At 44.0% G+C, this 24,710-nt stretch overlaps 1 protein-coding gene across 4 annotated transcripts in view; it reads left to right on the forward strand.

The window, feature by feature from the left end:
• Bbx (BBX high mobility group box domain containing) overlaps positions 1-24,293 on the forward strand; it is a 277,763-nt gene extending 253,470 nt beyond the window's left edge. For 3 of the 4 annotated variants that reach the window (XM_045146691.1, XM_045146690.1, XM_045146692.1), the window contains 5 exons: positions 1,111-1,259; positions 11,602-11,661; positions 18,291-18,488; positions 21,133-21,319; positions 23,804-24,293. In XM_045146691.1, the coding sequence (XP_045002626.1) occupies positions 1,111-1,259; positions 11,602-11,661; positions 18,291-18,488; positions 21,133-21,319; positions 23,804-23,891 (682 nt within the window). In that variant the 3' untranslated portion in view covers positions 23,892-24,293. Of the gene's footprint in view, positions 1-1,110; positions 1,260-10,059; positions 10,150-11,601; positions 11,662-18,290; positions 18,489-21,132; positions 21,320-23,803 lie in introns of all 4 variants that reach the window. The other variant, XM_045146693.1, reaches the window with a different exon arrangement.
• Positions 24,294-24,710: the final 417 nt, after the last annotated feature.

Genomic DNA, 24,710 nt, shown 5'->3' on the forward strand with positions numbered 1-24,710 from the left:
CTGTTGCTCTCTGGTCTACATGGGGAAAGGCAGGTCACTATAGTAGTGTGAGGGACATCGCTCGCATAGAACTCGGGTGCTGCCATCTGAAACTGCCACATTGGCCATGCCTGTTCCAATACTGGGGCCGGAAGCAGAAGGATCAAGAGTTCAAGCCCAGCTAGGGCTACATAAATAGTCCCAGGTCAACAAAACCATAAATAATACTTCTAAATTGTAAGAGGAGTATTTCATCAATCTTTGAAACATTAGTGAAACAGTCTATGAAAGTCTGTTTCGGAAAAGTCATGGGTGTGGTGTGAAACGCAGCACATGGAAAGCATCCCCTCGTCAGCGCGCCCCTGCTGTTTGCTGCGCTTCCTGTCCAGCAGGCCTAGCAGCTCTTCTTGAGCTTCCCCCATCTGCCTGGTGTGGGCCTTAGCTAATGAATCCCATCGACGGAAAGCCAGCAGCCAGCAGCCAGGCTTGCAGGCAGCAGACAATGCTGCCACTGGAGGCAGGAAGCCCTGGGAGACAGTCAAGCCCAACCCAAGGATTCCTCGGTTAGCCAGCTGCATTCTTTTCAAATCATGTGTGGTTGCCACTGGGTTCGGGAAAACTGGCTGTACTTTGCTCATAAGTACAATCAAACAATCAGATTTCATGTGCTTTTGTTATTTATGCATATTTCAATCAATTCCATCTCACAAAACTTCCTATATATATTACCAATAAGTTTGCCAGACACATCCATGCACATGAAGCTTTAGAGTCAGGAGCTGTCTAATTAGAGTATACGTATGTAGTGAACTTGGTAAGAAATTTTCTTGCCAATCTAGAGAGCAACAAATTTCCCCACTTGAGACCTATTCTAGTAGTTGAAATGTTTCTACTTTCCTCGGGGGATTGCATAACCTGTCATGGGAATTAATACTAAAGAAATTATGTTGGTAAAGCTTCTCAAGTATTTTTGAAAAGGTGGTTTTTCCCTCTTGCACAGAATTTTTATTTCAAATGCCCTAATTCTTAACTAACCTGTTTTTAAGTTGAATCTCTGAAAAATCTGTCTGCTATCATTTTCTGTGTGAATATTTAGCCATGTGCTGATCCTTCCTCTTCCCCTTTCAATAGCTCAGCGAAGCTTGATGAAGAATCTGAAAGGAAATTCAACAGCCTCCCTCAGTACAGCCCTATCTCATTTGACCGGAAATGGGTATCTATCCCAAGAAAAAAGAAGAAGACTGGAAACATGTCCTCAGAACCAACTAAAACCAGCAAAGGTTAGCTGTGGTCTCTGCCCCCCTACACACCCTCAGTGACCCCCCCAGCCATGCCCACCCCCATCTGAGGAGTTGGAGGCTGGCTTCTGCGGGTGGGTCCCCATGCCATTCTCGGCCCTTCATACCTCCTGGCTGCTCCTTTGCATCTTGTTTGCTCCTAGTGGTGAAGCTAAGCTTTTCCCAGTGTGTTCTTCATGGCCCTTGACCTTCTCTCGGGAACTCTTGAGAATGGCTGAGTAATTCTCTTGTGTGTGCAGCAGAGTGGGTGCCGGGACTGGGGAATCTTTCAGTTTGCCAGATTAAGCAGATACTGGTCTTTGCTTGCAGTATAGACCAAATGAATATAAAATTACCTGGAATACTCCAGAACTCTGTTTGTTTTTAATTCCTCTTACTAAATTTAGGAAATTTCTTTGTTTTACATATTGATTTTCAAGATTATTGGCTTCTCTGTGTATCAGGAAATCTTTTCTAATTATCAGTGTGGATCTCAGCACTCATCCAGGCCATTTCTGAGTGCTGGGCCATTCTCAGTGGTGTGGGCCAGGGCCCGGGGTGTGCTGTAGACATCTTGCCCCACTGGGGCCGTTCATAACAACCCAAGATGGCTTTTCCCAGAGTGGAAGGATTGCTAACCCGAGACTCCTGTCTTCTGAGTTTACTTACGATCTGAAGATTGTTTGGTAATCTCCCTCCAGTGCTCCACATGACTTCCTTCAGTGAGCTGTCCTATAGGAACAGAAATGGAGGGATGAAGGATGAGTATGGCTGAGCTATAGCTGCTTTCAAATTTTCCAGCAAGATTTGATAGAAGAGTTCATGTAATTATCTTGCAGAAGCAGCTCTATGTTCCTTGCTTTCTGTCAAATCCAATTGATTCCCTGCCCTTGTGTACTTTAGATAGGCACAGAGGTCCAGTATAAATATTAATAGGTAGAGCTAGTCTTAGGAATTTTGAGGGAATATTTAAGTCATATTAACTAGAGAACATTAGTTTCCTCTCTCACAAAACCTAAATGATTCTCCCTTGTGACCTACAAATGCTTCGCACACAGGAATTGCCCTGAACTGGGAGCGCCCAAGGGTGTCTTGGGCATTGTGGAGAGGCTCTGAAATATTCCTTTCATAGTTAAAGGCTAAGGGGACGTAAAAGTCAGTACGGAATTAGCTGTTTTCCTCTGTGGTGAGTAAAGAGAAGTCTAGTGAGTAAAGATTGAAAGACTTGCTGTACCACCAGGTTTGTTCATCTGAGAAAGTAAAATGGAGTTAATGTGGAGACCTTCTGCGATAGATGGGAAGAAATAAAGAAGGCTTGTTGACAGGTTTGGTAGCTGAACACCAGAATGGATCACCAATGAAATTGCAGTCTTTGTACCCTGGGTTATCTAGGAAGGAGTCCAAATGTGTCAGCTGTCTTGAGCACCTATAATTCTTGGATTTAAAGTTGCTGATAAATACCTGACAAAATATAAAATGGAATTTAATTGATTGATGTAGAGGACGTATTCTTATCACACTCCTTACTGTCCAACACATTCATTTTATAGCTCTGAAGTTGGCCAAATTATCTCTCAAGGAGAGTGACGATGGATTTATTTTTGCAAAGCTATAAAACCCTGAAGCCTGGATCTGTTTTCCCAAACCCTCTGCAGTCTTCATTGTCTGTTACATCATTTCCTCTTCCAGCTGAGCTGAAGCATTTTTCTTCTGGTGGGAAATAGCTTTCTGGAGCTTTGCATTATGTTGGTGAGCTATCCTCTTAATGCTCACTACACCCCTCAGGCCACAGAGTCGCTGGCTCTTTCCTAGTATATCAATAAGTTATGTATGTGGGAAGTCTTCTGAGGCCCTGGATTGCTCTGAATCTTTTCATGAAACAGAATGCACTTAAAGCAGAGATTAAGTAACGTATTCTCTCTTCAGCAAACTGAAGAAGTAGCATTTGTGCCTGATTTGTAACTTGCCATTAGCGGCACCGATGCACTAGACTACGCGATATTAATGAAATTATCATACCAGCTGTGCTGTTAATTACCCAGTCTTTTGGGGATAGAGGGGACTGTTTTCTTAGACGCTAGACCCTTTTTACCTCTGCATAATTAATCATTCAAAACAAACACTGTGCAGGAGATCATTGGTTCATTACTAAAGAGCATGTATCCATAGGAAACTCACTTCTCTCCCCATAATTTGTTCTTTGTCTATGTTTTATTTTCTCCTACATTTATTGTCAACATTGTATTTCTTCCTGGCTTACACTTGATGCCATTTTAGGTACTTTCTGGTTATATAAAGTGCACAGAATGTTTCTGAGATGTAATTTCAAAAAGAATTATTTATACTTTTATATAGTTATATGCCTCAAAATCACATCGTACCTGCTTTAGTTTATTACTTTATTTTTCCAATGAGTTTCTTTGTCAGGTCTGTTTTTCCAAGTTTCTCCTGTCTTCTCACTGTCTTTACATTATTGCTTGCCTCTCCCCTTATGTCCATGTATTTTATAACTGTAGTTTGGGGGTGGTTCAGGTCAAAAAATTTACAAAACAGTAGATTATAGAAACTTCTATATGCAGAGCCATGGTGGATGTTTGTATTTTCCTAAGGATTAGCTCATCTTTAGCAGTGTCTTTAATTGGTACTTTTTAGACTTCCTGAGAATGATTGTGTCTGACAGATATCCTTTTACTCTCTTCTAACCCATTTTGTTTATCAGTTTGGTTTGCTTCTGTGAATCTCTTTTATATAATTTCCCTGCAAACAAATATTTATTATTATTATTAATTTCCTACAGACAAATTTCTAGGATCTTTATGGTCCTGAAAAGTCTCAGAAGTGTTTCTTTGTCCCTCCTGCTTTGTCATGACTCCCTGTGTGCCATTCAGCTGCTCCAGCCTGCAGCCACCTGGGTTTTATAAAATACATGAAAAGGTGACTGCAAACAAATCATAAGAGAGAACAACAGAAATGTTAGTGTACCATGTATACCTGGCATTTTTTACACATGTTAAATTTGTTTCTTTTCTCTTGATGCTTAACATTTTTTAAAAGAAGCAAACAGGAAGCATTGTCTATTTCCATTCAAACCACCAGCAGCGTCTACTGTTTACTACTTAGAGTGACTTGTGGTCATCACGTCATTGTGCAGACTCATGATATAACTAGCAGTGGTAAAAGATACTTTTCTTGTACATTTTATGCCAGTGCTTTAAGAGCATCACTTGCTTACTCATGAAATAAAAGTTCATTGAGAATCTGTCATGTACTAAGGTTATATTCTAGGTACTCAGTCTGTGAATGAAAGCTGTTGTGGAAAGACCAGACAAAAAGCCTAAAATAAGCAAAATATATTACATATTTGAAGGTGAAAAGTGCTGTGGGAAAAAAAAAGGTCAAGTGGATAGAGCAAGTAGGCAAAAGATTGACAAGGAAAGAAAGCACTTGAATAACACCTTAACCAACTAGAACTTGCAGGCATCTTTGAAACACTCCACCAGCAGTAACAGAATGTTTATTCTTCTCATATGGCACAGTCTCCCAAATTCACTGTCTGCTAGGCCATAAAACAAACTAATAAATTTGAACAGATTTTAAGACATCAAAGTGTGTTACATGGCCACAGTCAAAGAAAACGATCAGTAGTAAAAGCAAACTTGAGCAGTACAATGGACAAAAGTAAGGACACAGTGCACCAGTCCTTAAGGGTGCATGTTCAATAATGCTTACAGGAAATGTGCTCCTCTGCATGCTTATACTAAGAAAGAGCCAAGATCTCATTCCTTAAAAAGAGCCACAGAGTAGCCAGGTGTGGCAGTGCACGCCTTTAATCCCAGCACTCCCAGCATAGGGAGGCACCGCTGTGAGTTTGTGGCCAGTGTAGCACTCCAGGGTGAATTCCAGGTCAGCCTGGGCCAGAGCAAGACCCTGCCTCAAAAAAAAAAAAAAAAAAAAAAAAAAGAACCTAGCTTGTGACCCAGCAAAGAAGATTCAAGTTACTAGAATCACATGAAATAGATGACATTGCTGTAACTTTACAGAAATGCAAGGAATTGTAAAATATACCATGAACAAATATATACAATAAATTAAATAACCTAGATAAGATAAACAGTTCATACAAAAGATACAAGCCACTGGAACCAACTTAAGAAATAGACAAGCTGAATAAGCATATACCTAGTAAAGAGATTGAGTTAGCTAACCACACTGCCTTGGGTTGGGGATAGCCCAGGCCCAGATGGTTTTACCACTTTCTATTAATATGAAGATTCAATACAAATTCTTCACAAATGAATCCCAAAAATTAGAGAAATGAATCCCATCTAGTTCCAAGACTCATGGCTCATTCTGATATCAAATTAGACAAAGACATCACAAGAAATGAAAACTATAGCCAATAACTTACACAAATATTTTTGCAAAATCTTCACTCAAAATCTAACAAAATAAGAATTATACATCAGGACTAAATGGGACTATAAGGTTGGGTTAACATCCCAAAGTCAGTTTACCTAATATTGCCAAAACAGTACACTAAAAAACAAAAATACAGGAACATCTTAGCAGATGTAGCAAAAACATTTGACAGAGTCCCACATTGGGATGATAAAGAAGGGCACGTGACAAGCTAGGAGTCTCCTGGTAAAGGGCATCCACAAATTGACGTTACATTTAATGATAAAGCAGTGGATGCTTTTCCTGCATACTCAGGAACAAGACAACTCACCACTTCTCTTCAACATTGCACCAAATGTTCTAGAGCAATTAGGCATGGAAAAGAAATGAAGACATCAGCTTGGAAAGAAAGATGCAAAACTGTGTCTTTTCCTAAACGATATGGTCTTGTATATAGAAAAATTCCAGAAAATGGATCAAAAATCTTTTATAGCTAATAAATGAGCTCAATAGTGTTGCAGGATGTAAAAAGTAATTGTATGTGTATATGCTCTGGTGAGTGACACCAAAGTGAAGTGAGTAGAAGAGCATCATTAATAACAGCAACACAATCCAGTGAATAGGGGACTTAGGAATAAACTGAACAAAAGAAGTACTACATCTTGTAAAACATTGTTGAAACAAAGATGTAGAAACAAATGAAAAAATGTGCCATATCCGTGGAATGGAGAATGTAGTATTCTTCACAGATGAACACTCCCACACACTGATCTACAAACTAGACCCAGTCCCTCTCAGCTGACTTGTTTGAGGAACTGACAAATAGGCATGAGACTAACGTGGAATTGTATGAGACTTCAAAGAGCTCAAAGAATCCCAACAAGGGGAAAGCAGTAATTGATTTCAAACATGTCTATAAGGCAGTATAAATCAAGATCGTGTCATAATGGCGCATACATATATATATATATATATATATATATATATATATATATATATATAGAGAGAGAGAGAGAGAGAGAGAGAGAGAGAGAGAGAGAGGGAGAGAGGGAGGGGGGGGGGAGTCAATGAACTAGAGCTGAATGTTCAGAAATAAGCCCATGTGTTTGGTGTCACATAACTTTCAACAAGAATGATAATATTTAAAGGGAAAAGTAGTCTTTCTAAAAGGGGGAAGAGAATTAAAGCAACTTGATATCTAATGCAGAAGAATGATGTTGGACTTTTACTTACCTTATCCCATACACTACTTTTAAACTTAAAGTTGATCAAAGACATAAATACAAGGCCAAATCTATAAAACTTTTCAAAATATACATAAGGATAAATCCTCATGACCTCACACTGACAGTGGATTTTCAGAAACTCAAGCAGCAGAAGACAAAACAGGAAAGCCAGACTGTAGCAAAAAATAAAGTTGTTCGTATTTTAAAGAACACTGTTAAGTAAATGAAAAGACAGCCTATAGAATCAGAGGTAAATTGTATATCTTATGAGGGTCTTACCTAGACTGTATAAAAAACCCATAACCAATAAAGTTAATAAAAATAGGCAATATGTCTGGAGAGATGGCTTAGCAGTTAAGCACTTGCCTATGAAGCCTAAGGACCCTGGTTTGAGGGCTCAATGCCCCAGGACCCACATTAGCCAGATGCACAAGGGGGCGCATGCGTCTGGAGTTCATTTACAGTGGCTGGTGGCCCTGGTGTGCATGATTTCTCCGTTCCTCCCTCCCCCCCCCCCACTCTCTTTCCCTTTCTCTCTTCCCCCTCTTTCTCTCTCTGTCTATCGCTCTCAAATAAGTAAAAATAAACAAAAATATTTTTTAAAGCGGGCAGTACTTTATTCAAAGATACACAAATATCCATTAAGAGAAAAAATACACAAATTATCAGCTCTCAGGTAAAGTAAATCAAAAACATAAGGGTACTTCCTTAAAATGGCTGTAATCAAATAAGCATCATAACAAATGTCTGAGAAGTGCTATAGCTGTCTTCACTGCTAACGAGAATGTAAATCATGCGGTTGCTTCATTGGGTAGTGCAGTGCTTCTTCAGATGTTAGAGTTACGGGGGCCAGGGAACAACTTCTCTTTGACACAGAGAAATAAATGAACACATATATCCACACAAAAGTTTATTCATAAAAGCTAAAACGAAGCAATGGTCCAGATGTTAAAAACGAAATGTATAATATTCATGAAACATGGTACTATTCATCCTGACATGCTATTTAAAGCATGGATGAGTCTTGAAAGCATTACACTAAATCAAGAAATTAAAAAAAAAAAAATAGTTGTTACTGGCTCCACTAGTAGGCAGCTTTTAAGTGGACCAATCTATGTAGATGGAAAGTCAAATGCTAACTGCTGAGGGACAAGGGAAATGCAGGTGTAGGAGGAATAAGGACTGAAAAGTATGGACTTATTTTGGGGGTGATGAAATGCTTTAAAGTTGGTGGTGGTTCAAATGTCTCAATATGAAAACCACTGAATTATATACTTTAAATGGGTAAATTATTTGGCATGTGAGTTGTATTTCAATACTGCTATTTATATATAAAAAAGCTCATCTGACATGCACATAGGCTTATGGGAAAAGATCTCAGAAGTGATGAACATGGGGCTCAGTTGCAGTTTTGCATGGAATGAAGCAGAGATGTGTTTAAGCAGAGCCTTGAAGGAGGTAAGGACGTTAGATACTGCTCTTTGGATAGAGACAGCATTTATTTTAGACAGATCACAGCTGGCCCAAAGGTTCTTAACTAAGAATAAGGCTGTGTGTCCAAGGACCAGCCAGGAGGCCAGTGTAGCTAGTGGGGAGTGATCAGGGACATGAGGCTACAGACACAGTGACTGAATCACAGAGATGGATCCTTGTGAGACGCTGTAAGGTTGCTGGCTGTCCAAAGACAGAATAGAAGTCAGACAGGAGGAATGCTCGTGTGAGTCACTGGCCTGTGGCTGGTATTGAAAGCCTCAAGACAACCAGTAATCAGAGAAGAGTAAGAGAAGATAACAAGGATCAAATATATGTAGTCCCAAAAGTGGGATGTCTGGGAAAAGAGGAGGAAGCAAAAAGAGACAAGAAAAGATCAGTGGGGCAGGGGACATGAGAAGGCAAATCTTAGAATCCTGGAAAAGCATGTGTCCAAGGCAGAGGTACAGCTGGAGCACACGGCCTTGCCAGGCACTGCTCTACAGTGCAGTGCAGTGCAGTAAGCGCTGGGCTGTTGGCCTTCACGGCACTGAGTTGTAGGTGACCCTGAGAACTGACTCTCTTGAGTGGCAGGACAGACGCCCAGTCAGAGTGGGTTCCATATGTCATAAAAGGACAGTGAGTGTAGGTTACCCTTCTGAAGTGACTGACGTGAGCAGAGTTTAGGCAGAAGCCCTCAGCCTTGTTCTGGAGTTGGCTGGCGTAGTGTCTGCGCTGATGGAGTGTCCCACTGAAGAGGAGGGTGGATGAGTACACTGCACGCCCTTACTGAATTCACATGCCCACAGCTGCAAGATACTGCAGGAGTGCCTAGTGATGCTTCTCTTATTTTGTGTTTGTTTGTTTTTAGGTTTTATGAGGTAGGGTCGCCTTCTAGCTCAGGCTGACCTGCAGTTCACTGTGTAGTCACAGGGTAGCCTTGAACTCGGAGATCATTCTACCTTTGTATCCAGAGTGCTGGGATTAAAGGCATGCACCACCATGCCCAGCACACTTCTGATTTTTAAACCAGAGTTAGGAGCTGTAGTGATCCCTATTCCCAGATGAGGTGACAGAAGCTCTGCGGAATGACTCGCGGACAAAGATCTGCAGAGTGCAGAAAGCAGCTTGCTTTGGGAAATGTCACTATTTCTGATGGCTAAGTGGAAAGCCACAATTCTGCTTTCATCTGAACTAGCTAAAAATTTAAGACTTTTCTTCCTTTCACACCTAGGAAAAGGGATTTTTAGAAAATATTTTTCTGTTTTTAAGTCACTTATTTTCTTCTTCTTCTAACTCAAAAAGGCCAGAAAGCTATCTGTTGTTCCCAAGTCAGTGATGTGAAAGTTGCTGTCCTTGTGCAGTGTCTTGGGAGAATTAATATGTACATGTCCTTGCCTTCACGGCATTTGGGCGGCTCATATAACATTGTCTCAATTGTGGACCCAACCACGTAGCCGTGTTTCTGTAAGCTAGATCTTCACTTTCTGCCCAGGGAGTCCTGATGCCAAGTCCATTCTGAGGAAACTCTCACTGGGTTTTTGAGTAAGCCTCACAAAAGGGACTGAGCAGCAGCTACCTGAGGAAAGGTCATACAAGTCAGTTGACTCGTTCCACGGAAGAGAGGAAGGCTTAATTGTTGAAAACCACACAGTATTGTTTTATGCAATGTTATGAACTGAAAACACTTACATTAATATTGTCTGTAGGTCCTTTCCAGTCTCAGAAAAAGAACTTATTCCACAAAATTGTCAGCAAATATAAGCACAAAAAGGAGAAGCATAACGTTCCAGAAAAAGGTACTGGTGCCTTGCGTCCTCCGTGGAGGCTCCTCAGCACCTCCGTCGCTCACACCGCGCAGTCCCCGGCACGTCTGTCTGTCCCACCCTGTGCTTGCCTCATTGCCACCGGCTCCTGCCACGGGGCTCTCATCGTTTCTAGACTCTACCGTGACTGCAGATCACCTGCACTGCCTCCCTGCTCAAATCCATTGTGAATGTGTCTCTGAGCAGAGCTCATCACCACTTCTCTTTTACCTAGGGTTCATTTTATAATCAAGTCTCGGTCTCTTATCCGTTCATTTGTTTTGGCCGTTCTTGTTTTTCTTATGTTCTCATGTCTCCTGTTTCCTAAAATCTGAACACTTCTGAGTCGTGTGAAAGTCCAACCTTTCCTCCATTTTCTGATACTGGGAGAGTCTCTCCGACTTTCTTCCCCACTCCGAAATGGTGGCCTGTCCCTTTCCCTTGTCGTAGTTCATCACGGGCGCACTGTGTCTTTCTCCTGGCTCACGGCGGTGTTAATCGCAGCGGGCGCTGGGAACCCGCGCTCTCTCCCCGGCCCCGTCCTGCGTGGCGCGCCTCCCTCATGCTTGCCGTCTTGATGGACCTTGGGCCTGTTCAGGGCTCATCTTGACACTTCTCATCATTCAACACTCCCATTCTTGAACCAAAAGAAAGATAAATCTTCCATCTGGCTCGTGCAGCCGTAGCCTGGGGGCTGGCCTTGCTCCACCGCCCACCGCACGGACGCTGGCGGGCAGCTGCATGAGCCTACCGTTGATGCCATTCGCATCCGCCTCACGTGGCCAGATGGGCGGCGGCCACTCTCCTGGCTGAGGCTTTCAAGGCGCCTTCTGCCTGTGGGTGTGGTGCGCCTCTGGATTCCTGGAACGTAACCATCCACTTACTTGGGTTTTCACTGCATCAGCTTTGCCTTTTATTGTACAAGTGACATTGTGCTTTCCTTCACTTTCAGCTGAATAAACAATATCCTTTAGGTAAAATGTCATCTTTTATCATTCCCTTTTACTCATTTTTAAATTATCTTGATAAAAGTGGCAGAAATTATCCAATAGTATATTCCACAGGAGCAAAGTTCACTTTTTTTTTTTTTTGTTTTTTTGGTTTTTTGAGATAGAGTCTCACTGTAGTATCTGGAATTCACTATGTAGTCTCAGGGAAGCCTTGAACTCATGGGGATCCCCCTTACCTCTGCCTCCAGAGGGCTGGGATTAAAGGTGTGCACCACCACGCCCAGCAAGTTCACTTATTTTTATACAATTTCCTATGAAACCGTATAAGCTTGGTTGGAAAATGAAGTTGTGAGAAAATAATTGAAATTAAATTCCATCTCATTTGCATGTTGTTGCATATTTCACTTACTTTGTATATTACCTTGTTTTCACACACCATATATATATATCTGTACCAAGAGTAAAATTTCACTGTCCTTGCTTTGTCTTTTTTTAGGAAGTGGGGATAAATGGTCACACAAGCAACTCTTCTTGGATGCCATTCACCCTACAGAAGGTAAAAGAAACAATGCCATTTCATTACCAGTAGTGTACATTGAAAATGTCATTATTTTATAGGCTTAACAAAATTCATAATTTATATAGGTACAACCAACAGCATTAGACATATGTGTTCATAATGAGGCTGTTTTTGATTTTTCTAGTCAAACTACCTAGGAGTTCCTGCCAAAATCAGTGTGTCATGTGGTGTTTAAGTTGATAAATGGAGATTTGCAATTCTGAATCACATTAACCTCATAATTGATTCTTTTGTTAACAAGTGTGTCTATGTCTCGGGCAGGTGGTTCTGCTCACAGGAGTCGGAACAGGGCAGCAGGGGCTGCCCCTGGTTGCTGGACATGGGCAGGACTGCAGGAAGTGATTTCTGGCATGAATGTTTCCTACTCCTGTTTCCAGTACCTCTAAATATTCTTAAATAGAATGTACTGGAGGCATATGAATAGCCAAGATTGACCAAATATTAACTGGTAATGCTATATTAGTCCTAGTAAAGATTTTATTTTGAAATTCCTCACAGGACTATTTATTTGTGACTTAAATATTGAACCCTTAGATGAGTGCTAACTTCTGTGGTAAAGGACCTTTCTTTCCTTCTTCACAAGGTTCCTTCCCGACTCCCTGTTCATTATAGGCATTTTAAAACACTGAACATATTTGTTAAGCCTAATTAGAAGTTCTCAAAACAAAATATTTTAAGGGGCTAGAAGGATGGCTTGGCAGTTAAGGCCCTTGCCTGTGAAGCCTAAGGACCCAGGTTCAATTCCCCAGAACCCCGTAAGCCAGGTGCACCAGAGGCACATGGTGATGCATGTATCTGCAGTTCATTCGTTTGCCATGGCTAGAAGCCTTAGCACACCCATTTTATCTCTCTCATAAATAAGTGAAATAAAAATATTTTAAAATATTTTTGTAAACGCTTAAGTTTCTTCATTTGAAAACTCAATGGGATCTTCAGATCACCCTCTGTTTTACTTCAGTGTAGATAGGGTACTCAAGGACCAAGTCCGCATCTCGTGACTCCCCGCTACGCTCTCATTCTTTTACAAAAAAAGATGAAAAAAAGTCAAATGTGTATTTGGCTTAAGTCACTTGTTAGAAATAATCTTTTTAAAAGATATTTACTTAAAATTCACATTTGAGTCAATAGTAATCATAATGTTTTTAGTTTGGTAGACACAGTATATATGAGCCCATCTGTTTTCATTTTATTTTATTTTTACTGAAAATGCCAGCATTGGATCTACTTTCTGACCTGTTTTTCAAACTCACAGCCTCCATGAAATATTGTTTCTGCCTTAGTGAAGGCAAAATAAAATAAGAGTTGTGCTTTTCCCAACATTAAATCTGAATATCCCCAAACTGAACATTATTTCTTAGTTTAAAAAAATATATTGCACACAGAGCTGATAAATAATGAAAGCCTTGATAAATTGTCTGAGGAATCTGAAGACATTTCACTGTATTACCTATACCTTAAAAGAAGGTGTTTTGATTTAAATCCCATTTTTGGTTTCTCAAAAACTAGAGTCCCTACAAGCCAAGTAGTGGAAGGCTCAGCTCGCACACCGAGAAGTTAGTTCTATCTACCTAGAACTTCTCAGCAGTGCAACAGTTTAGTGTCACCATGTGCCCCTCGCGTATTCTAAGCACATGTGTGACTCGTGTGCAGGCAGGGCAGTGACCATGCTTGTGAGCTCCATGTCTCTGTGGCATCTGGTTTCTTTCCATTGTATCTCGCACGAGTAGCATGATGCTAGGAAGCCTACGCAGCACGCCCTAAATTTTCTGCCTCTGAGACACAGAAAAGTCAATTTTCAGTCTTATCAGCAGTCCTGAGATTTAGTACAACTAGTAAATATTATAGTATAATAGTATATGTATCTATAGGTAGTGTAAATAGTATAAAATTTATGTGGAACAGAATGTTGGAGAGCACTTGAAAAGGGTACACCCTTTCTTCAGGACAGAGTGCATACCCATTTTATGTGGCCAGGAAAAAAAAAAATAAAAAAGTTCACCTGGCAGTGTGACATTTGGGGAAGTTTACTTTTCCTGCTGTCCCTCTTTGTCCTTGTCAGGTGACACCTGTGCTTTGTGGGCTGTCTGTGTTGTTTAGCTCATCCTCCCACAGCTTGGCCGCATTCCTGCTCATTTAGCTCTGCTCTAGAGGGTGTAAACGTAGAGGGTCAGAGGATGAAGCCACATTGTAGGATAGCTTTCATGAGTATAAGGCATCCTTCACAGAAGGCAGCATGGAGCCGCTCACAGCCAGTGCCCATAGGACAAACATCCACGTGGCCAACACCATGCAGCTGTGTGGCTCTTCCCATTTCCACTGCTGCAGATGACTTAATGTTTCGGACAGATGCCTTCTTCACAATACCCTATGTATAATTGCCTTTCCAATTCATTTTTTCAAGAATATTAGCAATGTTTAGAGGCTTAGTAATACATCTCAAGCTTAAATTCTAAGCTTAATCATGTGCTAAGTGTTTTTTCCTATGCTTTTAAAATTTAGAGTCTCTAAAACACTTCCTGGGAAGAAACTGTATGGTATGGGATTGGTGAAGCTCTTCTGATAAACCAAGGTTACTTTTCCAAATGCACTGCTCTTTCCACAGAGTGTAGTGCCATACAGTCATGCTTAAGCCAAGGATTTCTTATTACAAAAGTATTGCTGTGGTGGGGGGGTAACACTCACACTTGAGTTTACAAAGAGCTCTTCATCTTTGTAAAATTGAATCTCAATAGTAGCACATTGAATTAAGGATGGTTCATAATCCCCAAACACGGGGTAAAGATTTGAAGGTCAGTCAACTGAAGAACGAGGGAAGAAACCAGTATTCTCTCCATTTTGACCACTATCCTTTCAATTGGTGGGGGGGGGGGGGGTTGTAGACTTTCAGCTGTCATTTGATTCAAATGTTGAAAATAAAAACAGTGTTTTACCAAAAAAAAAAAAAAAGCCCCTCAGTCTAAGAATCTCCATCCAGCTACTCATTGTGCAGCAGCATGTGGATGCACTTGGCAGGAGGATTGCCCAGAGTTCAAGGCCGGCCTGGGGTACACAGCAAGACCCTGTGCAAGGGTCAGGGGAGCATGAGAGAGAGAATGAGGATTTCCATTCGAGTTGGTGAAGGGTGTAAGACACAGGGATTGGAGGAGGGGCCTGGTGACAGGTCCCTGAGCCCGATGCCCAGCACCCCGTGGAGCCCGATTTGTTTCCCATGTTTGGTAACCTCAGCGAAGTCTCTCAGGGTCTCACATATGGATCCTTTCCTTCCATTCTTCATCTGGCTACTGTTTTGGGTTTTATTTATTTATTTATTTATTTAGCCCATGGCAGACCAACCAAGAGCAATGAGATACCAGTTTGGGCTATAATGATTCCAGTGCATCTTGATTCTCCTGGTTCTGGCGGTCTCCTGGGGCCCAGACCACATGCAGTGCTGCGTTCTCACATGACTTAGTCCCTGTTTGGGGATCTAAGCTTGGAAGCCAAGGCGTCTGTTGTTGCCACATTTCCGAGCGTGGCTTCAAGAGGCAGCACTCGCTGGCTCGCTGTCATTCTCAGAAGATGCATCCCGAGTGTGGTGTGCTTACTGTTGAGAGGAAACAAGCCCCGGGGGCTTACGCCACTGTGCTTGGGTAATTTTGTGTGCTCAGTTAAAAACCAAAGGAGAAATGGCTGACTTGCTTTTGGATGGCCGAGCTTTTCCCTTCTCACATTTGCATTAGTTCCAGGAGGGGAGAAGGGCTTGTTTCCATGTCCCACGCCAGCCAGCCTCCTCCGTGCTGTGCTTTTGTGCAGTATAGCTGAACACAGACGTGTTGCTTTGTTCCATGTAACTAGCTACTTCTCTCAGCCTTTGTTCCTTCCTTAGTCTGGAGCTTGAATGTGGCTGGCACACTTTGCAGGATCGCTGGTCGTTGATGCCCCTGTCCTACTCCTGGTTTCTAATCTGTTCCTAGTCACGGTCGGCCTGTAGGCCTGAACACCCCTCCCATTTGCCAGTCCCTCTGCAGCCAGGCCCCCTGCCTCTTACTGTGCCTTTTCCAGAACACTGGGAACAAACTATAAAAAGAACAACCATCGAGTAGAACGAAACCATTTGAAGGTTCACTAGTGAAAGTCTAAGAAAACAGCTAGTCCAGGGAGTCCTCCTTCCCAGTTGTAGGGCTCCGGGGCTGACTGGGAGCCTACTTCTCCATCATTATGTACTACATAGCAAAACTATTCTGTTAGGACTCGATGGCCTTTTAAGAGCTAATCTAGTCCAGCTCCCATCTATATCTGAGGAAAGGGAGACGCACGTCCCAGGGTTAGTAAACTGCAGACCTAAGAGTAGAATCGTGGTCTCTGAAGTCAGGGCGTCTTTCACGGGCTGTGCGGCCTTTTTCTTATGGAGCCCTGCTTTTCTTTCCCTTGGCTCTTCTGTCCTCCGAAGTGATTCATCATCTTCTTGCCAAAAATTATGGTTTACTTTGGTGTTGTGTTGGGTTTTGACAGGTGGAAGTACAAAGGGAGAAAGAGAAAGTTCTGTGTTCTTTATGGAAGGCCCATCTGTATGCTAGAAGGGGCCATGTATGGATCCAGATTTTTAAAAAGCTAGCAAAGTTGAGGCGTGCAACAGTGATGTTATTTTATGTTATTTCATTGCAAATTTAGATTTTGGCTTCTTTATAATTATAATAAGGTTTCATATTTTTAAGCTATTCCAGTCATTAAACTTTGGAATGTCCTAACCAAATTAAAGTTTGAATTATTTAAAAAACCAAACACTACCATTGGTCAAGGTTAAGCTAAATATCAAAGTATAAATAGTCGAAGACTAAGTAATTGGTAGGACCAAAACCACTCTCTCATTGTCCATATGGGAATGGATATAACACTCAAAGGAAGCCTGTTTCCTGATTTAGCATTACTTACTTGAAATAGGGTGTGAGAGCACTGCCAAATGGATTTTTGTGGGTTGGGGTATTGTTTGTTAATAAATGATAAGCCACCCCTACAACCATTTGTTGTGCATAATTAGATGAAGATATAGTCAAACCACAAATCAAGGTGTGACTTCATTCCATACTTTCTTTTGGTGTAGTTGTAATTATTTTCCTTTTTTGTTGTTTTTTTAAGAAGATGAAGACTAAAAATCAGCCTCTTCCTCTCAAACCTCTCTCAAAAACAAGATGCCATGATATCTAAGCAAAGATCTTATTAACTCAAAATCCCCCTTTTCTAAGGCTACACCTGAACCCAGTAGAGTACTAGATTAAATTTTTAAGTGAGGCCTAAAGAAGTATTTAGAACAACACAGGTATATTTTTACATCCTGAGTTGCTGTTGCTGTGTTTTCCTCGTGTTTCAGCTTGACTTCCTTTCATGGTATTGCCATCGCCTCCCTCAGATCCACCCTCTGGCCATGTCCTCTCAGTCACACTCCGTGTTTCATTTCTGGGCCTGTGTCACGCCACACCTCCATTTCCTAACAGTCTTCCCTCTTCTTTGTCGGAAATGATTTCTGTGCCTGTCTGTAAGATATTGGATGGTTTTTAAAATAATAGAATACTGTCTCTGCTTTAAAACCCTTAGGTAAGCCACTGGAATTTAAAAATATATAATATTAAAAAATGCCCAATCATGAAACTTGATTGCATGTATTTACTCCTAAATTTATACCAAACTTGCAACTGCATTTTATTCTTAGTCTTAAAATAAATGGGAAAGAATATGAATTCCTAAGGAAATGAGTATACAAGACAAGTATTCCCATGTTACTGAAACTAGAGAGACAGGCTTTAATGGCAGGTGCCTTCCTTACTCAACGTATAGGGACCTAGAATTCAGAAGTGTGCTAGTCAGTGACTTACTAGTTCTGCGGTTACAACGCCACAAGTCTGTCACTGAGAGACGTGCTTCATTAAGCATGTGCACCTTGTCCTAGAAATCAGTTGCTCTAACGTGCTGGCTTCAGTGTTTGTCTTGTCCGTTACTGGGAAGTCAGTGTGCATGACAACACTCAGGTCGCACAGTTTGCACTTCTGATCAGTCCAGCCTGATGCTTGAAAGCAAATGTCCCAGGCATATGTGGACATTTAAGAAACACATTTTATCTCTGTGTCTTCAGAAGAAAGTTTTTTTTACTGTCCTATGCTGTGCATCTCAAGTAGCTGAAACAATCTCAGATATGGTCCTTCACCGCAAAACAACTAGGTCGTATGATCTTTTAGAATAAAGTTATACACACACGGTGATGGGGGAATGGATAGTGGAGAGAAAAGAAAGAGACTAAACGAGACTGCAAATCCAAAGGTGTAAAAAGTGTAGGAAGAACACAAGGGGGCTGGGGGTGGGCTTAGAGGTACAGTGCTTGCCTCTTCAGTGCCCAGCTCCACAAAAGAGGGGAACGAGTCGGTCTTAATTCTCCTTAACAGCTTATCACAGAAAATATAATTAGACAAGCAGATTATGCAGTTGTGCCATCTCATTTTTCTCTCAATGTTTTGAAAACTCTGAATGTAAAATTCCAACGATCATGGGTCAGACATGTAGAAATGTTCCCCTCTTACAGCAGTGTTGGTGCCTAGCGTTTTGTGTGTAACTCTATGTAATTTGTTCTATTTCAGCCATATTTTCAGAAGACAAAATCACCATAGAGCCTGCTCACAAGGTTAAAAATGCCCTATCCATTCCCAACACTCCAGAGCCAATAGCAGTGCAAGAGCCTTTGGTAGGCAGCCAGAAAAGAAAAGCAAGAAAAACTAAGATCACACACCTTGTCCGGACAGCAGATGGCCGGGTATCACCAGCAGGAGGCACTTTGGGTAAGAAGAGAGAGCTTCAAGCCAAAATAACCAGTCAGCAGGTGTCTGTCATTGCCTCTTTGGCCAGCAAATGACTATAAGCCAAGTGTGGCTCCTTATTAAAAAGTGGGTCTGTTGTGTGGCTTCCTATAGGAGGCCAAACATGTTCATTTCATGCTATTTGTAAAGTCGTAACTTTTTCCCAGAGCATATCTGAATTCCTAGAAAGAAAAGGTAACTTTTAGGACTGTCAGCTTTTTTTCCCCCTCAGTATGTGCAAAAACAGCCTTGATTAAGTAAATTTCAGAAGAGCATAGACTTTCAAAGTTACTGGCTGAGTGTATGTTATTCCAACAGATCATCAGGTATTCAAACCAGTGGATTAGGAATCTTTAAATGCATCCAGAACTTTCTATAGAGCTGATTCAGGCCAGTAGGGAAGCCTGAGAATGTATCTGAATTTCTTGAGTTTTCTGGTCCAAAAAAGGTAAAATTTGCCATTTTCAGTTATCAGTTGTGGTCTATTTGTTGTTTCTGTTGCTTTCATAACAATAGAATACTGAATATTTCCTCCAAAATGTTGGGGTGTTGGGCATTAGCAATCTTAACTGTTGACTTCCAGCACCTCCATTGTTCTACTCTATCTGATTTGGGTTAAAATAGATGCTGTTACAAATGAATTGTTTTCTGAGTTGCAAGTGGAGGACAGGTTTCACTCTTTATTACATTTTTTATATAGAAATTGTTAGAACCATAAGAAATATGAAGACCCTGACTTTTATACAGACGTGAGGTAAAATTCAGAAAAGATGGAATTGTGTGGCCGGTGATAGACACTGACAACTAAACTCTTAATGTGCTCATGTGTGGCCCAACATTCCTCTCCTGTCCCTGCTACAACCCCACCCCCACCCCGGGGCCTTCTCTTTCTTCTTTCCTGTTGTAATCACTTCTCTTTGCTAGGACAGACACCCAGCCAGCCAAGAGCAGCTTGTGGGAGGAAAGGGTTTATTTGGTTTACAGACTCAAGGGGAAGTTCCATGACGGCCGGGGAAAGGCGGCATGAGCAGTGGCTGAACATCATCTCTGCCACAGCAGATGGCAAGCAGTAGCAGGAGAGTGAGGCAAACACTGGCAAGGGGTGCTGGCTGTGACACCCGTGAGCCCACCCTGAAAACACACCTCCTGCAGCAAGGCTCAGCCTCCAGACTGCCGCCAGCTGGAATCAAGCATTTTATGGGGGACACCCACTTTGACCCACCACCTTCCCTTCTGATTTGTTTGTAAGAGCTGTGACTTCCATGTTGCTTCACCTTTCTTTCTTGTTCATGAGCATACATGAGCTGCACAAAAAGTTGGGTGGGGCTTAAGGCTCTTGCCTGCAAAGCCTAAGGACCCATGTTCAATCTCTCTCAGCATCTCATGTAAGCCAGACACATAAAAGTGAGGCAGACACATAAAAGTGAGGCAAGTGCAAGGTCGCACGTGTGCAATAGGTGGCACAAGCGTTTGGAGTCTGAATGCAGTGACTAAGCCTCTGGTGTGCCAATTCTCTCTCTTTCTCCCTCTCTCTCACTCTCTTAAAAAAAGAGCTGGGTGCATGTGGACATTTCCATACATGTATATACTTTGATGCTTTTCATTCCTTTATTAGTCTCTCTTGTCCCCTTCTAATTATCCCTTTCCTCCTTTCATGTGACCTTAATTATATAGATCATTATATCCTTGTTCACGTTCATCCTTGCCCATTTCTAATTGGAGGGAAACAAGATTCAAAGAAATAACTGTTACATAGGAAAGCACCATCTCACTTCTGTGTCCTACTATATGACATTCGTATTTTCTATCAGTTGTTCTCTGAATGTGAAATCCTTTAACCCATTCCCTGTCTTCTGTAATACCCGAATAGTGAAGAAGGCATGTCCATTCCCAGCAGGTGTGGTAGCATAGCATGCATGTCATCTGCTCTTCCAAAGTTTCTGTTAGGTTCTCAGATCAAAATAACAGCATGGGATCTAACTGGGATTTGTTCGTCTGTTGGCTAACCCATCCTAACTGTTAGTACCAGGCTGCAGGGATGGTTTAGCAGTTAAGGCATTTGCCTGCAAAGCCAAAGGACCCAGGTTCGATTCCCCAGGACCCACGTTAGCTAGATGCACAAGGGGGTGCACGCGTCTGGAGTTTGTTTGCAGTGGCTGGAGGCCCTGGCGTGCCCATCCTCTCTCCCCGCCCTCTTTCTCTGCCAAGTAAATAAATAAATAAAATATTTTTAAAAAACTAAGTGCTAGTACCATGGCACACCAGACATGCAAGTTGCACGGTAGTACCTGGTAGGGTTTCATAAGAACTATACAGCACCGCAGAACTCCCTTGGATTTTATTTTGGCTAAGTTTCACTTTTACTCACCCCAAGATTGGCCCATTCTTTGACCTTCGATAACAACTTCTCTTTGGCTTGGCTTCAGGGCACAGTTCTACCTGTACATGCAAGCTGCAATTGAGCTTAGCAAAAGTGCTGGGTTGCTGTGGAAAAGGGCATTCTGTAAAGCCCTTACTGGGTGGGTAGCCGAGGTGGGCAGTAAAGGTTGCTGGCTCTCCCTCGGTGTGGCTAGGCATCCCTTCTCTCAGCTGACAACTCTTGTGATGTGCTCCTCCCTCTTTACAGACGACAAAGCAAAGGAGCAACTGCAGAGGCGTCTCCCTAAAGCAGCGGAGACAGACTGCACTGAGGACTGCACCCAGGACGCGGAGGCACAGGAGACTCGGAGCAGTACCCCAGAAATGCCCGCCGTGTCGGCGTTCTTCAGCCTCGCCGCCCTGGCCGAGGTGGCGGCCATGGAGAACGTGCACAGGTGAGCTGTGGGCGCGCGCGATCGGCGGGCCAACCCGCCGCTGTTAGCACGTGGTTGCCAAAAAGGTCTGTCTGCTGGTTCATAGTGGGAAAGGGAAGCTTGCAGCGGTGGATTTCAGTTTAACGGTGCACTTCATTTCCGTGGAGCTGGGGCTGCGGAAGCAGTGCTCTCTAGCTCTGGAGTCAGGTCCCAGAGCACGGGGGAAGGGGGCCGCTGACCCCCTTACCCCAGCGTGGTTTCTGATCACTAAGGGCGAGTGGCGTCCTGTCCTGGGTATGTGAAGTGGGAGGCCAGTGCCACCCCGGTGCTGGCATGTGGGAGTGCCCCTTCTGAGGAGAGCAGAGGTGGCAGAACAGGGGCTCAGGGAAAGGTCTGGACCGCTCACCTAGTAGTGAACATGGTGATATCCCCACAAAAAAAACACGTTGTAGAGAGCATAGAATGAACCAGAGCATAGAAACGAAATCCATGAAACCCCCATAGGAAGCGCATTCCATTCTAAGTGGAGCACTGGTTATTCTGCTACGTAATGGATCCTTTGCTAGAGCAATAATAATAATAAAAGTAGAAAGCTTTCTAGCAAGGCAGACCCTTCACTCCTTACCCAGAGTGACCGTCCACAGTGAGTAACTTCCGTTCCCCCGCAGCCCGGGCCACCCGCACCCGCAGCCGCACCTCTGCTCTCGCCTCTCACGCTTGCTTGTGGTGCTTTTGACCGGCTCCCGCGTCCCGGCAGTTAGAGAGCCGCGTGCGCCCCGGGCGAGGCTGGCACGTTCGAGATGTGCCAGGCTCGCGGGGATGGGCGTGCTGACGCTTGTGGGGGGTCTGCCAGCGAGTGTGGGGAAGAAAGAACCGGCAGGACCGGGCCACACGCCGCAGCTGCCCTGGTGACCACCATGCCCAGCTGCCACCAGCAGAAAGCTGAAGCGCGCCTCCTGTCCACAGCCTGCCCCACACCGCTGCCCACGTTCCGTGTGCCCACCGATCCTCCCGGCCCGCGGCTGCGTCTCGGGAAGGGCGTCTCCGCTGCCTGCGCAGACGGCTCCTGCCGACCAGGGCGTGAACGAACGCTAATGGATGCATGAAGTAGTTCTTAAATGTACTGCTTCACTCAGGATTAAGGAAAGGTTTTGTTGCTTGCTTCCCGTCAAAAGTAACAATATTAATTATAAGGGAGGTACCATCAACCTAACAGACGAATGGAGTTCTTAGCTTAGAGCACACGGGCGCCTAGTGCTTCTTGACCGCGGGCCTCACGTCCGCGCCGCTCGCTCAGGTTCCCACGGTTGCCATCCGCAGGGCTCTGAGGCGTCGCGAGGTCTGAGGGTCGCGCGGTCTGAGGGTCGCGCGGTCTGAGGGTCGCGCGGTCTGAGGCGTCGGGAGGTCTGAGGCGTCGGGAGGTCTGAGGGTCGCGAGGTCTGAGGCGTCGGGAGGTCTGAGGGTCGCGCGGTCTGAGGCGTCGCGCGGTCTGAGGGTCGCGCGGTCTGAGGCGTCGGGAGGTCTGAGGCGTCGGGAGGTCTGAGGCGTCGGGAGGTCTGAGGCGTGCGCGGGCTCTGAGGGTCGCGAGGTCTGAGGTCGCGAGGTCTGAGGCGTCGGGAGGTCTGAGGGTCGCGCGGTCTGAGGCGTCGGGAGGTCTGAGGGTCGCGAGGTCTGAGGCGTCGCGCGGTCTGAGGCGTGGGCGGTCTGAGGCGTCGCGCGGTCTGAGGGTCGCGCGGTCTGAGGCGTCGTGCGGTCTGTGGGTCGCGAGGTCTGAGGGTCGCGCGGTCTGAGGGTCGCGAGGTCTGAGGCGTCGCGCGGTCTGAGGGTCGCGCGGTCTGAGGCGTCGCGCGGTCTGAGGGTCGCGAGGTCTGAGGGTCGCGCGGTCTGAGGGTCGCGAGGTCTGAGGCGTCGCGAGGTCTGAGGGTCGCGCGGTCTGAGGCGTCGGGAGGTCTGAGGGTCGCGCGGTCTGAGGGTCGCGCGGTCTGTGTTCCGCGCGGAACGTGGCTAGCGCTCAGGGCCGGCGGCGCTGGCGTCCTGCTCGCGGCCTTCTGAAGAGGAGTCGTTGGCAGGTGAAGGCGCCTTGTGTGCTTGCTGCAGTGTCAAGCAGCAGTGTCAGGGCCACAGGCGCCTGTGGGGACAGCTGTACCCCGGGGACGGTCTGGAGCCGTCAGGAGGAGGATTGCGTCCTGGAGGCTCAGGCCTTGGCTGCAAGTCTTAGGGAGTTGCCACAAATCCATGGCCGCCTCGGTTACAGCTCCACGAAGGGACAGTGGCTGGCTGTTGGGGAACAGGAGTCCATTGTTTCGTTGTATGAGCGGAACTGAGATGAATCTTAAGAGAAAGAAAAAAGAACAGGAAAAGACAAATTCTAAGGACAAAGCCAGCAAGGAGGCCTCAAGTAACAGTCTGCGTTTCTTGTCAAGAACACAATGGAAGCTCGTGTTGCTCCTCTTCCCCCTCTGGTAACGCAACCTCAATAAGTGACTTTTCCCTTTTGTTTTTCAGAGGTCAGAGGTCAACTCCGCTCACCCATGATGGACAGCCAAAAGAAATGCCGCAGGCTCCTGTACTTATTTCCTGCGCTGACCAGTGAAGCGCCCTTTAATTGTAAACATTGTGCTTTACCTACTACCCTAGCCTTGTCTTATACAAGGGATGCTAGCAAGTCCACGTGGTGGAAATAGAGACTGCAAACAAGTGCTTGTTGCCCTGCTCGACCCAGATTCACTTGAAGCAGAACTTAGCATCCTGGGCCGGTTTGTTGTTTCGGAAGCCAGAGTCTTTGAGGGCGATGACACCTGTGTGACACTGGAGCCTTGCTTTCCATGGAAGGCTTTGGATGGCAACAGGTAGTGACTTGGTAAAAGGCTGCCTTTACTGTAGCTCATCCAGCATCTCTTTACCAACCAGAGAGTGTGAAACTAGTTTCATATATTACCTAGTTATTCTTTCAAAACAAAACAAAACAACAACAAAAAAAAAAAACCTGACGCACTGCACTAGTTATTATTAGATATTCTTAGTCTTTTTGTACATGGAGATTTAAGTTCTAAGATGGTTTATATAATAGGCTATACCTACATTTATATTGTAGAAGAATAAATATTAAAAACGCCTGCTCCAGAGACTCCCAAGCAGCACAGGCAGGCAGATGTACCATTGTTAGCGGTGTGTGCTCGGCCTCGTGGTCCATATATTCTGCACTTTTATATTTGCCACCAGAGTGGTAGTTTGCTAGCAGAGAGAGAGAGAGAGAGAGAGAGAGAGAATGAGAGAGAATGAGAATGAAGTACAATTCTTACAATCTGAATTTTTTCTTAGCCTTGAGTGACCAAGAATAATTTGCTTGGGGCAAATTGTGGCAAATATTTTCCCAGCCAGGGGAAGCATCCTGCAGATGACAGATTACTGA

This window comes from Jaculus jaculus, chromosome 4, assembly GCF_020740685.1.
Source record: "Jaculus jaculus isolate mJacJac1 chromosome 4, mJacJac1.mat.Y.cur, whole genome shotgun sequence".
Classification (NCBI taxonomy): domain Eukaryota; kingdom Metazoa; phylum Chordata; class Mammalia; order Rodentia; family Dipodidae; genus Jaculus; species Jaculus jaculus.